At 43.3% G+C, this 17,711-nt stretch overlaps 2 protein-coding genes across 2 annotated transcripts; one reads left to right on the top strand and one right to left on the bottom strand.

Annotated features, from left to right (window-relative positions):
- Positions 1–98: 98 nt before the first annotated feature.
- gnptg (N-acetylglucosamine-1-phosphate transferase subunit gamma) lies at positions 99–12,286 on the bottom strand. The gene is made up of 11 exons (XM_003228266.4): positions 12,178–12,286; positions 12,043–12,094; positions 10,232–10,299; positions 8,974–9,028; positions 7,839–7,922; positions 7,590–7,683; positions 7,378–7,492; positions 6,052–6,134; positions 3,052–3,177; positions 2,865–2,946; positions 99–1,221 (listed from the first exon to the last, which is right to left on the bottom strand). The coding sequence occupies exons 1-11, from the start codon at positions 12,245–12,247 to the stop codon at positions 1,079–1,081; spliced, it is 972 nt and encodes a 323-aa protein (XP_003228314.1). The 5' UTR covers positions 12,248–12,286; the 3' UTR covers positions 99–1,078.
- On the top strand, positions 12,143–17,145 carry tsr3 (TSR3 ribosome maturation factor). The gene is made up of 6 exons (XM_008121864.2): positions 12,143–12,422; positions 15,639–15,888; positions 16,001–16,194; positions 16,289–16,462; positions 16,554–16,617; positions 16,694–17,145. The coding sequence occupies exons 1-6, from the start codon at positions 12,341–12,343 to the stop codon at positions 16,857–16,859; spliced, it is 930 nt and encodes a 309-aa protein (XP_008120071.1). The 5' UTR covers positions 12,143–12,340; the 3' UTR covers positions 16,860–17,145.
- The last annotated feature ends 566 nt before the right edge of the window (positions 17,146–17,711 follow it).

Below are 17,711 nucleotides of genomic sequence, written 5' to 3'. Positions count from 1 at the left end.
AAAACTAAAGAGCACCCACTACTGTGTAAAAAGATCATTTAGGGATTCTCGATGCCCTCAAGAGCCGCCTGGTAAGGAATAGCACAAAGCAGCATCAATACATTCACAGGTTTTATTTGTGAGGGAATAGGGAAACAAGTTTCTAATCTAAGTCCTTTGGGCACAAAGTTTTCCCAGACTCTACTTCTCCATTCTCTCCTGGCACACTGCCATCCAGCCTCACAGACATTAAGAGAGTTCATGGAGAGAAACAGATCTGTAGAATCATAGGCCCAAAGAAGGCCGTCCAGTTCAACTTCCTGCCATTGAAGAAGACACAATCCAATCCCTCCCGACAGATGACCATCCAGTGACTAGATACATGCAATTGAGAGGTAGATATGATAGCCATAGCATGGAATCTAGTCAGAAGAGACTCCTCCCATACACAAAACCATCCGGTTCAACCACCTTCTGCTATTGAATAAGATATAATCAAATCAGTCCCGACTGATGGTCATCCAGCCACTGCTTCAAAGCCTCCAGAGAAAGAAGGAGCTTCCCTTGGACTCTGAGGCAGAGGGCTCCACTGTTGAACAGATCATCTGGTCAGGAATGTCTTCCTAATCTTTAAGAAGAATCTCCTTTTCTGGAATTTGAACCATGGCTCCACTGAGGCTTAGTCTCCAGAATAGAAAGGAAGCCAGCTCCCTCTTCCTTAGGACATCCTTTCAAATGCTTAGTTCCTTTCCTGCCCTTCTCTCAGCCCAGACCCAGCTCTTTAAGCTGCTCCTGAGAGGATTCTGGGATTCCAGGACTTGGATCCTTTTAGTCACCTTCCTCTGGACCCCTTCCAGCTTAGAGTCAATATCCCTCTTAATTGCTTTGCCCAGAAATGGACACAGGGTTATTATTATTCCAGGTAAATAAGTTTGGCCAAATCAGAAGAGAGGAGCACCGGGTCCACTTGTCATCTTCTCCAAGGTACAGAGGAAGATAGTGTATTCGCAGGTTTGCTGGGAATGCAATCTGGTGGTAGCCTTACCAGCCATCTCCCGTGCTCTCCTTGAACCATCAAGGATGAGCAGAAACCTACCGCTCAGTCCCTTCCCCTCCACAGGGAGTCATTCCTTGTTCCAGGGTCTCCGCGCAAGACCTGGTGGCCTGCCTTCGAGGGAAGGGCAGAAGGAGATGTTTCCACCGGGATCCTCTCCGAGGCCTGCTTTCCGTCACCGCCTTCAGCTGCAACACAGGAAAAGAGGGGGATCCTTAAGACAGGAATGCACTTCAAGAAGAACTGACATTACTAGGACTGTTGGACGGTTGAACAGAAAAGGAACAGGAGAGAATGTTGCAGCCGAAGATGCGATCAGCAGTAGGAGCGTGGAAAACAACAGAGATACTGTAAAGATCTTATCACGACTAAGGCTCTTCCAGGCAGGGGGGAATCTTTTTATCCCACCCGCTGCCCCAAATTTGTAAAGATCTTATAACGACTGCCACCAATTGTAAAGGACTATGAACAACTAACACCAATTTGGAAAGATGCAACCGCCAGATGTTGGAAGAACAATAACAAGTTTATTCAGGCACAGAGCTTAGTGGTTACAATTTTGTTTCTCACTTAGAGGTATTCTTATTAACAGTTGCCATACTAGAATGAGATGAATCAACTCTCTAAAGTATCACTTCTTCCTCTGCCACTTTTAAACCGTTACTTCAATGGATCTCTGTGAGTCCAGCTGGGATTGATTCCCAAAGTCTGAAACTTGGACTATCCAGTGGCTTCAAACCACAGTCACCCCTGTGATATACTATCATAGATTCTCTGTTCCTTACCAGGACACAGACTACATTAAATAAATTACCAAATTTATTTAAAACTGACTCAAAATGAACAATTGAGTCTCCTTGATCCCATCAACCTGGAATCAATCTTCCCTGTGCCTCATCAGAGCACAGACTGACTTTCCTTTTTAAACTCTGCACTTCTTCAACTAAACGGCAGTTGGCTCTGCCTCCATGGCAACCAGCCTCTGAGTGCTGAGATGCAATAACTGTAATACTTACCCTTTTAAAACATAAACACACAATTAAACATAACATCTGTAAACCAAAATTCGTACTTCATTACAAATACCAACTGAACAGTGAAGATGTGGGAAATAACAGAAATTGACTAGTTGAGGGATAAGCCACCAGATACTTTCTTAGAAGAACAGAAACCTTTAAACAATGAGTCCCTCCAGGTGAGAAGGGCGGGATATAAATTTTGGAAATAAAAATAAATAAATAATGTATCTGAGGAAAAGGGAAATGCATCATTATTATTACTATTATTACTATTGATGATGATAATAATAACAATAACAATAATAATTTATTACCCAAGGCTCAAAGCGCTTTGGAAATATAAACTGTTAAGACATTTGTTAATGTATGGGCGGGGATGGGCAGAAGACACTTTCCAGTTCTGCTTGGAGACAGAAAACTGGCCACCATTATTATTATTATTATTATTATTGACACAAGGACATAGTATGACACAGCAAACAAGATAGATATGCTGGTTTTCATATTACAAAATCACAAGTCGAACACTTCCCAAGTGTCTAGGACTGTGTGATGTATTTTCGGATGATGTGCGCAGATCCCAGTAGGGTGGCCTTTTGCAGTGGACAGATCATAATTTTGTCAATGTTTATGGTTTCCAAATGCCGGCTGAGATCTTTTGGCACGGCACCCAGTCTGCTGATCACCACCGGGATTATTATTATTATTGGCCACCATTATTGTTGTTATTTTTATTATAGTTGTTAACCAACTCCATGATGTTTATTATGCTCCTTTAGAAAGTGTGTGTGGGGAAAATCTGTCAGACCTACCTAGGACTGCTTCATAGGCCACTCCATGCCGGGTCAATAAATCCTTAAGCCTCTGCAGATCTTCAGAGAGTTTCTTGGATTCCTAGAGAAAGCAGAGATAGTTGAATCCCAGGCGGTTTCTCTCAAGGTCCCGAAAGGCCACCTTTTCCCGACAGAGAGCAGCTAGCAGATCCTGAAGGTCATGTACCTGGTTGCACTTGTCCAAGGAATCAAATACCGGCTCTGGGGATTCGGTCTTCTTCCCATCTGTTTCTCTTGCCGCTTGATAGAAGCCAGCGTCTTCAAAGATCTCTCTCAATCGCTTCTTGTAACCCTTGAAGGGGAGAAGGTGGGCGCAATGATGACCAACAGGCCAAGGAGATACGGGCAACTCAATGGTTCTGTTTGTTAAAGGTAAAGGTTTCCCCTGACATTAAGTCTAGTCTTATCCAACTCTGGGGATTGGTGCTCATCTCCATTTCTAAGCCGAAGCGCTGGCGTTGTCCATAGACACCTCCAAGGTCATGTAGCCGGCATGACTGCATGGAGCGCCGTTACCTTCCTGCCTATTGATCTACGGTACATCTGCATGTGTTTGACCTGCTAAGGTTAACAGCGGGAGCACATTCCACTCCCTGGAATCGAACCACCAACCTTTTGGTCAGCAAGTTCAGCAGCTCAGCAGTTTAACCCGCTGTGCCACCGGGGGCCTCTACAGCAACATTATTTAAAAGTACTGTATATACTCGAGTATAAGCCTAGTTTTTCAGCCCTTTTTTTAGGACTAAAAAAGCCCCCCTCGTCTTATACTCGGGTGAGGATCCTGGTTGGCTTATATTTGGGTCAGCTTATATTCGAGAATATATGGTACATTTATTATTTTTCTCTATTATTATTGGTATTATTACATTTATTATTTTACTCTATTATTATTACATTTCTTATTGTACTCTATTATTGTTGCTAGTATTACATTTATTTTACTCTATTTTTATTATTAATAATACATTTATTATTTCACTCTGATCTTATTATTATTACATTTATTATTCTACTCTATTTATTATTACAGTAGAGTCTCACTTATCCAACACTCGCTTATCCAACATTCTGGATTATCCAACGCATTTTTGTAGTCAATGTTTTCAATACATCGTGATATTTTGGTGCTAAATTCGTAAATACAGCAATTACTATGTAGCATTACTGCGCATTGAACCACTTTTTCTGTCAAATTTGTTGTCTAACATGATGTTTTGATGCTTAATTTCTCAAATCATAACCTGATTTGATGTTTAATAGGCTTTTCCTTAATCCCTCCTTATTATCCAACATATTCGCTTATCCAACGTTCTGCCGGCCCTTTTATGTTGGATAAGTGAGATTCTACTGTATTACATTTATTATTGTACTCTATTATTGTTGCTATTATTACATTTATTTTACTCTATTTTTATTATTAATAATACATTTATTATTTCACTCTGATCTTATTATTACATTTATTATTCTATATTTATTATTGCATGTATTATTTTCCTGTATTTATTACTATTATTACATGTATTATTTTACTCTATTATTATTAAAAGGATACATAAGCACATTTACATTGAAGAAGATGAGAATAATGATTTGATCAGAGTTGGACAGTCTTATCTTAAATTAGAGCTTGATGTAAATATTCAAAAACATGTAACCTAATGATGCCTCAATTTTTTTTTGTATCTATTTTTATTTCTGAAATTTCCCACCCTTGGCTTATACTTGAGTCAATGATTTCCCAGTTTTTTGTGATAAAATTAGATGCCTTGGCTTATATTTGGGTTGGCTTATATTCGAGTATATATGGGTATGTGGTTGGACTACAAGACCCAATGATGAATGATTTTTATTGTGATGGTCAAAGACCTGGAATACAAGGCAATAAAGCATTAAAATCAGAGGGTGTTTTTTAAAGAAATGTAATAACATTAAGATCAATCATTCAAAACATTAAAAGCAGAAAGTCCCCAATACGAAGTCATCTGGATTAGCTCTTATAAAATCTGTGGATGTAGACACTAAAATGGGTAGGTTAAAACATTATCCATTAAAACCATCCACAATCTTCCTCCTTATTCTTATAGCAGCAAATACATTCAAAGCACAGCAAAAGCCAGCAGTTGAACTGTATGATGTTCTACTTCCTGATGACCTTTTTAGCTGATTGCGTTTCCACAATGGTTTTTTTAAAATTAGTTTTTATTGTTGTTTTGTCGTTTTATCCCACTCCCACCCTCCCCTCCTTGTACATACACTTTATACAACAAACTATAGAAGTTACATTTGAAATCTCAATCTTAATTTTTCCACTCCACATCTTAATACATTCTCTAAATAGTTCTTAACTGGTTACCACATCCCCTTGATTATTGCAATCTTTTCAATTTTATCTATATTATTCCATTTGCAATTTGTGTTTTCTACATTTAACATATCAACTATATACTTATACCAATTCGTCAGAGTCCATTTTGTTTTATCTTTCCAACCCCTCACCAAAACAATTTGTGCACATGGTATTAATTTGTCAACCATTTTTTCTTTTTGTATATTCTTCACTTCCATTATCCTTGCATGTAGGAGCCTCCGGTGGCCTAGGGGATAAAAGCCTCGTGATTTGAAGGTTGGGTTGCTGACCTGAAGGCTGCCTGGTTTGAATCCCACCTGGGGAGAGCGTGGATGAGCTCCCTCTATCAGCTCCAGCTCCATGCGGGGACATGTGAGAAGCCTCCCACAAGGATGGTAAAACATCAAAACATCCAGGCGTCCCCTGGGCAACGTCCTTGCAGACGGCCAATTCTCTCACTCCAGAAGCAACTCCGGTTGCTCCTGACACGAAAAAAAAATCCTAGCATGTAGTACATTTCTATTAACTATTACTGCGTTTCCACATTGGTAGGCTTTAAACTTTAACAGTTTCATCACCAAAGGAAAAATGAATTAAGTCTGCAGAATTAGAGAACATCTGTTGGGTGGGATCAGACTACACTTTTTCTGGCTGAAGGCAGAAGGGAGATGGTCTGGATGGCCCCTGGGGGACCCTTTCATGAAGGATTCTATGATCCCTCTGAGCTGAAGGGGCTGCAGGGCCAGAGCGGGAGGGGAGGGGAGGCTCCTGTGGGCAGAGCCCCCACTGCGTTCCCCAAAGGGAGAGAGGACCCACCTGCTCCGTGATGAGATCCTCATACAGCGCCTGCTCCACTCTGTCCCACTTCCGCTGGAGGCCTTCAGGCAGAGCGGGATACACTGCAATGGGAAGGAAGAATAATAATACAACTTTATTTCTACCCCACCACCATCTCCCAAAAAGGGACTCAGGGCGGCTTACAAAGCACTCGTAATGATGGAACAATGCATACAATGCAGATACATCAATATCAAAGGAAAAAATACCATATATACTCGAATATAAGCCGACCCGAATAAGCCGAGGCATCTAATTTTACCACAAAAAAAAAACTGGGAAATCATTGACTCAAGTATAAGCTGAGGGTGGGAAATTTCAGAAATAAAAATAGATACCAAAAAATTACATTAATTGAGGCATCAGTAGGTTAAATGTTTTTTGAATATTTACATCAAGCTCTAATTTAAGATAAGACTGTCCAACTCTGATCAAATCATTATTCTCATCTTCAATGTAAATGTGCTTATGTATCCTTTTAATAATAATACAGTAAAAAAATACATGTAATAATAATAATAAATACAGGAAAATAATACATGTATAGTACATAAATAATACATAAATAGAGTAGAATAATAAATGTGATAATAATAAGATCAGAGTGAAATAACAAATGTATTATTAATACAGTAGAGTCTCACTTATCCAAGCTAAACAGGCCAGCAGAAGCTTGGATAAGCGAATATCTTGGATAATAAGGAGGGATTAAGGAAAAGCCTATTAAACATCAAATTAGGTTATGATTTTATAAATTAAGCACCAAAACATCATGTTATACAACAAATTTGACAGAAAAAGTAGTTCAATACGCAGTAATGTTATGTTGTAATTACTGTATTTACAAATTTAGTACCAAAATATCACAATATATTGAAAACATTGACTACAAAAATGGCTTGGATAATCCAGAAACTTGGATAAGTGAGGCTTGGATAAGCGAGACTTTACTGTAATAATAAGATCAGAGTGAAACAAAAAATGTATTATTAATAATAAAAATAGAGTAAAATAAATGTAATAGCAGCAACAATAACAGAGTACAATAATAAATGTAATAATAATAGAGTAAAATAATAAATGTAATAATACCAATAATAATAGAGAAAAATAATAAATGTACCATATATTCTCGAATATAAGCTGACCCAAATATAAGCCAACCAGGACCCTCACCCGAGTATAAGATGAGGGGGGCTTTTTTAGTCTTAAAAAAAGGGCTGAAAAACTAGGCTTATACTCGAGTATATACAGTAAGTTACACCATCAGTACATAAAACAATACCACAATAAAATCAACCAAACCTAAGAGAGAGTGAGGATGGCAGACCAGTGGCGTCTCGAAGGTAAGCGCATAAAGGCAGGTGCTGGGTTCGGAGACCTGAGCCAAGCGGTGGCTCTTCCCACAGACGAGATGCACCTGAAAAGCAGGCAAAGGAGAATAGGGGTCTTTATGGAAGAAACAGAGAAGGCGGCACCCAAGAAGCACATGTCCCTCGTGTAGCCCTGTCACTGACCTTAGTCTCTCTGTTCTTAGTTCCGCAAGAGTCGCCGTTCCTCATCCACATCCCCGTGAAGGTCTTGTTCTCGATTTCCCATTCGCGCCAGATTCTATAGGCAAGTAAAGTCACTCAGAGGAGATTCTCCAAATATACACAGACCAAAAGGCAGTGTTTCCCATTATTGGCAGATGGCAGGACCCAACTGCCCCCCGGGAAGCCCCTTCCTGCCAAGCTCAGCTGCGCACACAGGCACCTGGCTCTTACCCCAGGATCCCGCTGTAGGCGTTCCACCGGACGGTCTGCTCATGCTGCGTGACATTCCGGAAGGGGCAGAACTCGTACTTGTACCTGTCACGGGAAGAAGGAGGCAGACAGAGAGGCCAGGCAGGGTTATTGAGCTGGCCATCAGTGAGGATTGCGTCCAGGGCCCAGCCACCCAGGGACAGGACTACTGTTGTACTCCAAGGCTGGGAAGCACCTCTGTTAAACACACTCCAGTCCAAGGTAAAATAGCAAAGCAGTTTATTGAACATTATATATGAAAAGCAATTCAGCAAAATAAAAAACCAAAGTCTAAATGTCAGAAACAGTCCACAGAATTCAAAGTACAAAAACAGCATTAAAAAATCAGGATTACAAAAGCAGGATAAATCCAAAACATGAGATTCAGTCTTTAAAACTCACAAGCATGGACCATGAATCACAGGATACATGAAGCTAGGAATTCCCAACAGGCTTAACTTGGCAGGAGATGTATTCTCAAACACCAATGTTGGCTAAACTGGCAAAATAACCTTTTGGTCTTGCTAATATAGAAAGAAAATCATGCCTTCTCCGCTGATAAACTGATAAGGACTTTTTGGCTAACAGGTGTCTTGATCTGAAATATTCTGCACTTTGGCCCAGATCTGTGTATTCGTCTCCTGTTTTTAACATTTTATTTTGTATGTTGATCTTTTACGACTGTTTTATTGATGCTGATGTTTTATTGTTGAGATATTTGTTTTATTGTTTTGCTGTTGTTATTATATTGTTGTGTTTGGGCATGGCCCCATGTAAGCCTCCCCGAGTCCCTTTGGGGAGATGGGGCGGGGTATAAGAATAAAATTATTATTATTATTATTATTATTATTATTATTATTATTGATCTTTGCAAACTCTCCTGAGAAGTTCTGTGTTGACTGAACGTAAATCCCCTATCTAACGGCTCATTTGGAATCTCATCCCCTGAGCTCAGCTCTGTTTCTGACCTTGCTTCCCTAGCAAACGGTCTTTCAGAAATGTGGCCTTCGGACACAGGCTCACTTTCAGGACTTAAAATCTCCTGCTGGCTTGCAGGCCCAGAATCCCCAGTGACATCAAGTGCGGGCACAATAAAAGACTGAACTACAACACTTACATGGATTCCACGAAACTGAAGCACTTCCCTGCCAGTCGGAAGAGATGCGCGGGGCCTAGAAAGGAGGAGAGAAAGACAGAGGCTCAAGAACAGATGGGGAAAGGAAAGCAGAACAGAGCGAGGAGGCAAGCGAAGAGCAAGAGGGAGATAAAGATGGAAGGAGACCCAAAATGTGGGTTTAAAAAGTGGGGCAGACTGGAAAAGTGTTCTAAAGTGGAGAGTGCTTAAGAATCTGTCAATAAAATTAAAAGAAAATGTGTATAAAGTTATATGGAAATGGTATACAACACCGGTTAGATTGCATCAGATGGATAAGAAGGAAAGTTACTATTGCTGGAGATGTCGTATGTACAAAAGTACATATTTTCATTTATGGTGGGAATGCCCCATGCTGAAGAGTTTTTGGAACAATGTATTTAAGGAATTAGGGAACATTATAGAACTAAATATCACCCCGGATGCTAGGTGAGCATTACTAATGGATGCCATAAAGTTGAACTTGGAAAGGGGAAAAAAAAGAAATGGTGATTATTTTACTCACAGTGGTGAGACTTATAATTGCAAGGAATTGGAATTAGATAAGATAGTAACCCATCTAACTTAAGTGCACTTTTTGGACGAGTTCTTTTCAGCTGTTAATCCAATTCCCTAAACATTTAGTCACCCCAGTCCCCTTTTATCCTGGTTTCTCTTGGGTGTTTAGACATGTGTAGAAGGGGCCAAAGAGAAGAAATAGAGGGAAGGAAAGAAGGAAAGCTAGAAGAGAAAAAAGGAAGAATGGAGAAGGAGAGAGGGGAAGGATATAAGAGAGGAGAAGAAAAAAGGCAGGCAGGCTAGAAGGCAAAAAGGAGAAAGAAGAAGGGCTTTCTGAGAACAAGAAATGCCTGGCTACTTGGCTGGCTGTGACTCTAGAATCATAGAATAGTAGAGTTGGAAGAGACCTCATGGGCCATCCAGTCCAACCCCCTGCCAAGAAGCAGGAAATCGCATTCAAAGCACCCCCGACAGATGGCCATCCAGCCTGTTTAAAAGCCTCCAAAGAAGGAGCCTCCACTCTAAAGCAGGTATGGGCCACCGGCTGTTAGGAATTATAGGAGTTGGGGTTCCAAACATCTGGAAGGTCCAAGTTTAACCATGCCTGCTCTAAAGCTGCACCTTTTCAGAGATTAGGGTGGCAGGAGATAAGGAAAGAAACTAGAAGGATAAAAGAGAGAAGAAGGAAAGGAAGATGGAAAGAAGGGGAGGATGGGGGTCTCACCTACGGGGGGCACCGGGGAGGCCTTTGGTTGAAGGCGGTTCGATGGAGGCAAGAAGGGGTTGTTGAGCCTGGAGGAAAAGAGACAGTTTTAGGACATAGGGCAGTGGTTCCCAACCTTTTTTTGACCAGGGACCACTTTCCAACAGGTTGGTTCATCAAGTGCTCTGCTACGGCTGATTTCTCTGGTTGAATTAGTCTGCAGTGCCTTGCATGTTCCTTGATTCGTGTTTGGGCAATGCTGCTGCGTTCGGGGGTGCCAAACCACCAAGTGTTTGTACTCATTTGAGGCACTGGATGTTTGCCTTTTTGTTTTGTATCTGTAAACTGCCCTGAGTCCTTTCAGGGAGAGAGGGCAGTTTAGAAATAAAGATTATTATAATTAGTAAAGGTAAAGGTTTTTCCATGACATTAAGTCCAGTCATGTCTGACTCTGGGGGTTGGTGCTCATCTCCATTTCTAAGACAAGAGCCGGCATCAATACGTAGGTACTGCTCCAGCGGCAAGGTAACGGCGCTCCATGCAGTCATGCCAGTGGCCACATGACCTTGGAGGTGTCTATGGACAATGCCGGCTCTTCGGCTTAGAAATGGAGATGAGCACCAACCCCCAGAGTTGGTCACGATTGGACTTAGCGTCAGGGGAAACCTTCACCTTACCTATTATTATTATTATTATTATTATTATTTGAAACACAACAAGATGAGTCCACAGCAGACACTCTGCTGGCTGTTGTATTGGATCTCACATCAGACACTTCCCAAGTGTCTAGGACTGTATTATTATTATTATTATTATTATTACTATTATTTGAAACACGACAAGTTGAGTCCACAGCAGACACTCTGCTGGCTGTTGTATTGGATCACACATTGAACACTTCCCAAGTCTCTAGGACTGTATTATTATTATTATTATTATTATTATTACTATTTGAAACACAACAAGTTGAGTCCACAGCAGACACTCTGCTGGCTGTTGTATTGGATCTCACATCGGATCCTTCCCAAATGTCTAGGACTATTATTATTATTATTAGAAACACAACAAGATGAGTCTACAGCAGACAGTCTGCTGGCTGTTGTATTGGATCATACATCGGACCCTTCCCAAATGTCTAAGACTATTATTATTATTATTTGAAACACAACAAGATGAGTCTACAGCAGACAGTCTGCTGGCTGTTGTATTGGATCATACATCGGACCCTTCCCAAATGTCTAAGACTATTATTATTATTATTTGAAACACAACAAGATGAGTCTACAGCAGACAGTCTGCTGGCTGTTGTATTGGATCATACGTCGGACCCTTCCCAAGTGTCTAGGATTATTATTATTATTATTATTTTGAAACATAACAAGATGAGTCTACAGCAGACAGTCTGCTGGCTGTTGTATTGGATCATACGTCGGACCCTTCCCAATTGTCTAGGACTATTATTATTATTATTTTGAAACATAACAAGATGAGTCTACAGCAGACAGTCTGCTGGCTGTTGTGTTGGACCACACGTCGGACCCTTCCCAAGTGTCTAGGATTATTATTATTATTTTATTGTGACACAGCAAACAAGATAGACATGCTGGATTTCGTATCACAAAATCACAAGTCGAACACTTTCCAAGTGTCTAGGACTGTGTGATGTATCAGCGAATAATGCGAGCAGATCCCAGTAAGGTGGTCTTATTATTATTATTATTATTATTATTATTATTATTATTATTATTATGATGCTTTTCTAACGCTCCTTCCCTCCTCCGAGGCCTCCCTCTTTTCCTTTCTTCCCTCCCTCCCTCCTAGCCTTTCTTTACCCGAAGCTGTTGGGCTCCTCGACCACCTTCATCTTGCCTCCGGAGGCGGGCCCTGCAACAGAGAGAGAAAGGGAGGAAGCGGCGGTGAGCGGGAGAAGGACCCACCCGGTCCGGGGAGCAGGGAGCGAGCCTTACCTCCGGAGAGACAGAGAGAGAAGATGACGAGGCGGAGACCAGGCCCAGCTGCCACTTTCCTGGCCGCCATCTTGCCCTAAAATCCGGAAGTGGCTCCGAGACCTTTTCACCGGAAGCGGAAGAGAGGCGAGGGCGCGCGAGGAGAGGCGCGGGAGAGGCCGAGATGGGCCGGAAGCGGCGCCCGCGGGGCCGGAGAGGAGGCGGAGGAGGGGCGGCCCTGGAGGGCTTCGCTGCGGCTCTGGCAGGTCTGGAAGGGGAGGCGAAGGGGAGGGGACACGGGGCCTGCCTCTCTCCACTTCCTCACAGTGACTAAATCCCACTGAGGGCTACACTAAAAAGCCACTCTGGAAAAGCCGGGGCAGAAGGAGGAGGATGATGTTGATGATGATGATTTTATTGATATTATTTCATAGAATCATAGAATAGTAGAGTTGGAAGAGACCACATGGGCCATCTAGTCCAACCCCCTGCTAAGAAGCAGGAAATCGCATTCAAAGCACCCCCGACAGATGGCCATCCAGCCTCTGCTTAAAAGCCTCCAAGGAAGGAGCCTCCACCACAGTCCGGGGCAGAGAGTTCCACTGTCGAACAGCCCTTCTCACAGTGAGGAAGTTCTTCCTGATGTTCAGGTGGAATCTCCTTTTCTGTAGTTTGGAGCCATTGTTCCCTTGCGTCCTAGTCTGCAGGGCAGCAGAAAACAAGCTCCCTCCCTCCTCCCTAGGACTTCCCTTCACGTATTTGTACATGGCTATCATGTCTCCTCTCAGCCTTCTCTTCTGCAGGCTAAACATGCCCAGCTCTTTAAGCCGCTCCTCATAGGGCTTGTTCTCCAGACCCTTAATCATTTTAGTCGCCCTCCTCTGGACGCTTTCCAGCTTGTCAACATCTCCCTTCAACTGTGGTGCCCAGAATTGGACACAGTATTCCAGGTGTGGTCTGACCAAGGCAGAATAGAGGGGAGCATAACTTCCCTGGATCTAGACGCTATTCCCCTATTGATGCAGGACAGAATCCCGTTGGCTTTTTTAGCTGCTGCATCACATTGTTGGCTCATGTTTAACTTGTTGTCCACGAGGACTCCAAGGTCTTTTTCGCACACACTGCTGTCAAGCCAGGCGTCCCCCATTCTGTATCTTTGATTTCCATTTTTTCTGCCGAAGTGAAGTATCTTGCATTTGTCCCTGTTGAACTTCATTTTGTGAGTTTTGGCCCATCTCTCTAGTCTGTCAAGATCGTTTTGAATTCTGCTCCTGTCTTCTGGAGTGTTGGCTCTCCCTCCCAGTTTTGTGTCGTCTGCAAACTTGAAATTTATTGACTACATTTATATCCCGTTCTTCTCACCCCGAAGGGGACTCAGAGAGGCTTACAAATGAAATGAACATACCATATATTAATAGCATAGCACAATATAAGCATTACATTACTATATTGTACTATATCAGTGATGGCCAACCTATGACACGCGTGTCAGCAACGACACGCCTAGCCATTTTTGCTGACACGCTGCCGCATGCAGATTGGATGACTATGTCTTTTGTGGCCAAATTTGATGTGATTTGGTCCAGTGGTTTTGTTCCATGGGAATTATGTGTGTGTATGTATGTGTGTGTGTGTATATATATATCATTCTATTATTATTGTAGTATTGTAGTTAATTACGGGGGCGAGTTACAGGGAGAGATCTACTCCCCTGTTCAAGGAGCTCCACTGGCTGCCTTTTATTTTCCGGTCCCAATTCAAGGTGTATACCATCACATATAAAGCCCTAAACGGTTTGGGACCCAGCTACCTTCGTGACCGTATCTCCTATCATAAACCTGCCCGATCCCTTCGAAGCTCTCCTGTCCCCACTCCCGATATCCCAGACCCGCCTTGTGGGAACAAGGGAGAGGACCTTTTCTGCTGTGGCCCCCCGATTGTGGAATTCTCTGCCCGCGGAGATTAGGCAAGCCCCCACACTAGCAGCCTTCAAGAAAGACTTGAAAACATGGCTCTTTCGCTGCGCTTTTGGAGAGTAACCATTTTATATTTCTTTTCCGTTGCTCCCCCTAATATCTATCCTCCAGAATACCCCACTCCCTTATGACCCTGTTTGCTGTAGTTTTTATTTTTATGTCTTTCTCACCCCGAGTTTTAACTTAATGTTCATGTGGTCTGCCCTTGTTTTTATTGTCTCCTTGTTTTATTTTGTAATGGATATTATTTACTGTATTGTTTATTGTATTGTGTTCTGCTGTTCTTTTATATGCTGTTTACATTGTATTGTTTTGGGCGTGGCCCCATGTAAGCCGCCCCGAGTCCCCGTTGGGGAGATGGTGGCGGGGTATAAATAAAGTTTTATTATTATTATTATATTATATTATTCATTATTCATGACTACATTGAAACTAGAATAGAGAGAAATCAGCATGGAAACTGCAAGAGGTACCATAGATTATTGTACATGGAAATAATGGTAGTAAATAGTTTGTGATTTATTGAATACAGCTATAGATTATAATTATATATTTTTGTTGTTTAAACTATACATATTGCGAAATTATGGTTTTTTTCTTGAAGTGACACACCACCCAAGTCATGCTAGGTTTTTTTGGTGAATTTTGACACATGAAGCGCAAAAGGTTGCCCATCATTGTACTATATCATATGGTAATTGTTAATTAGTAATTGGTAATTAGTAATTATTAGTAAAATGGAGCCTCCGGTGGCTCAGTGTGTTAAAGCGCTGAGCTGCTGAACTTGCAGACCAAAAGGTCCCAGGTTCAAATCCGGGGAGCGGAGTGAGCGCCCGCTGTTAGCTCCAGCTTCTAGGAGCCACCAGATGGCGTAGTGGACTAAGTGACTTGAAGGTTGGGTTGCTGACCTGAAAGTTGTCAGGTTCGAATCCCACCCGGGGAGAGTGCAGATGAACTATCAGCTCCAGCTCCATGTGGGGACATGAGAGAAGCCTCCCACAAGGATGGTAAAAACATCCGGGCGTCCCCTGGACAGCGTCCTTGCAGACGGCCAATTCTCTCACTCCAGAAGTGACTCAAGTTGCTCCTGGCACAAGAAAAAAAAAGCTCCAGCTTCTGCCAGCCTAGCAGTTTGAAAACATGCAAATGTGAGTAGATCAATAGGTACCGCTCCGACGGGAAGGTAATGGCGCTCCATGCAGTCATGCCAGTGGCCACATGACCTTGGAGGTGTCTACAGACAACACCGGCTCTTCAGCTTAGAAATGGAGATGAGCACCAACCCCCAGAGTCAGACACGACTGGACTTAACGTCAGGGGAAAACCTTTCTCGTGTCATTTCGCTCCCGGGATTTGAACCTGGGACCTTTTGGTCCGCAAGTTCAGCGCTTTAACACACTGTGCCACCAGGGGCCCTAAATTCATCCCTTTCATTTAAGAACCGACTAAGACTGAGCTCTACACTTCCCTGCTTCAGTTTGATGAAGAGGTCTGTCTCTCCCTCAGGGTCCCTGGAAGAAGAGGAGGGAGAGCAGCAGCAGCAGCAACCAGGGGAGGAAGAGGCGAGCTCGGCCTCTGCTTCTGGGCCTTGTCGTCCGCCTCTCGGCCTGTGGGAGCTGGGCCAGTGCGACCCACGGCGCTGCACGGGGCGGAGGCTGGCCAGGAAGGGCCTGGTGCGGGCGCTGCGGGTCGGGAGGCGCTTCCCAGGCCTCGTCCTCAGCCCATCTGCCCACCGGTACCTTTCCCCCGCAGACAGGTCAGAGAAGGAGCCAAGGGAGGGGTGGAAGGAAGGAAATATGAAATATGAAGCTTGTATGCCTGCCTTCCCTCCTGGGCCCCATTATCACTGTCTCTTCCTCTCTTCACAGGCCGATGGTGGCACAGGACGGGGCGGCCGTGATTGACTGCTCCTGGGCCAAGCTGGAGGAGACCCCCTTTGCCAAGATGAAGGGTGGCTGCTTGAGGCTGCTTCCCTACTTGGTGGCCGCCAACCCCGTGAACTATGGGCGGCCCTGGAGGCTATCCTGCGCGGAGGCTTTGGCCGCAGCCCTGGTCATCGTGGGTGAGCCCTGGCCCTGGAAAGGGAGGAGTGGGCGTCCCACTGCAGGACCCGGCAGCCTAGAACAAGCCTCCAGCCTTCCCTTCTTGCGTTCCAGGGTTCTCCGAACTCGCCACGGAGCTCCTGCAGACGTTTAAGTGGGGGCCCGTCTTCTTGGACCTGAACAGAGACCTCTTTGAGAGATACGCAGCATGTGCCGGCGAAGAGGAGGTGCTGGCCGTGGAGAGGGAGTTCCTGCTCAAGGCGCAAGAAAAGGAGGAAGAGGACATAGGTGAGGGCACCTGCAGCCTCTTCTTTTGCCTCTACGCCTGGCTGCTTCTACATTTTGCTTCGCCTCACGGCTCTGGATTCTTTGCTTTCAGATCCCTTTGACGTTGACTCTGGAAAGGAGTTTTCTAACCCCAACAGGCCCGTCGGCGTCTCAAAGTAAGTCCTCTAAAGTTCCCCTTTCAGTGTCTTCTGGGGTCATTCTGAGCATGGATTAATCTTTGTCTGATTGTAGAGCAATCCATGAAGATGAAAGTTCACTGGAGGAAACGTCAGATGAGGATGGAGAGAGCGGGAGCAGCAGCAGCCAGGAGGAGCGGGATGCCCCGGGGGCCCTTCCCAGGGAGGCAGGTGGGCCACAAGACACCGCAGGAGAAGCAGCAGAAGGCTTTGCGTTATGAAGGAAGCAACGCCTGAAAAGGCAGAGGGTGTGAACCGTTCTTTATCTTTGACAGTCAACCCTTTCGAGATCTCTATATGGTACCTTCCTGGTCTGGAGAAGTTAAAGCCATTCAGAAATACCTTCATTCAGAACCGTTTTATATATTCCTTTGAAAATATTAAAATGTCCATTTGTACAATATGAACTATGCCTAACGTAAGCTGTAAAAACCATGGTTTTTGCTTTTTATTATTTTAAATATTTAAATATTAAATATTTTATAATCCCAAACATTTACAACGTAATACGATTGTCTTATGACATCCTCATTTCTCAGATCTATACTCCAACCCTCCCATTACTTACATCGCATTACAGAAATACAGTTCTATTCTACATTCTTCTGATTTTAGCCATGTGTTTTATCAATGGCTCAACCACAATCTTGGAAATGTTAGGTGGTGTAAATCAAAAAGACCTTACAATTCCCCTTTAATCTTAATTTGTTATTCTTTTGACATTATCATTTATATCCTGTTTTTTCTCCAAAAAGAGTCACTTCCCAACAAAGGATTCCCCTGGGCAGGAAGCAGCCAGGCTTTGAGGCTGCAAGGCTATTCAGTGCTAATCAAGGTGGCCAACTGCAATTCACAATTGCCTCCAACAGACAAGAATTCTCTTACCCTGGAAATCATTCCACAGATATAAAAACGCCAGATGCCTAGTTTCAGACCTCACACCTCTGAGGATGCCTGCCATAGATGTGGGCGAAATGTCAGGAGAGAATGCTTCTGGAACATGGCCACACAGTCCAGAAAACTCACAGCAACCCAGACTCAAGGATTGTTTCTTTTGAACAGAGTGCAACGTC

Source organism: Anolis carolinensis, unplaced genomic scaffold, assembly GCF_035594765.1.
Source record: "Anolis carolinensis isolate JA03-04 unplaced genomic scaffold, rAnoCar3.1.pri scaffold_13, whole genome shotgun sequence".
NCBI classification, from domain to species: domain Eukaryota; kingdom Metazoa; phylum Chordata; class Lepidosauria; order Squamata; family Dactyloidae; genus Anolis; species Anolis carolinensis.
The sequence above is the reverse complement of the archived record's forward strand: the minus strand, read 5'-3'. Positions and strand labels throughout refer to the sequence as shown.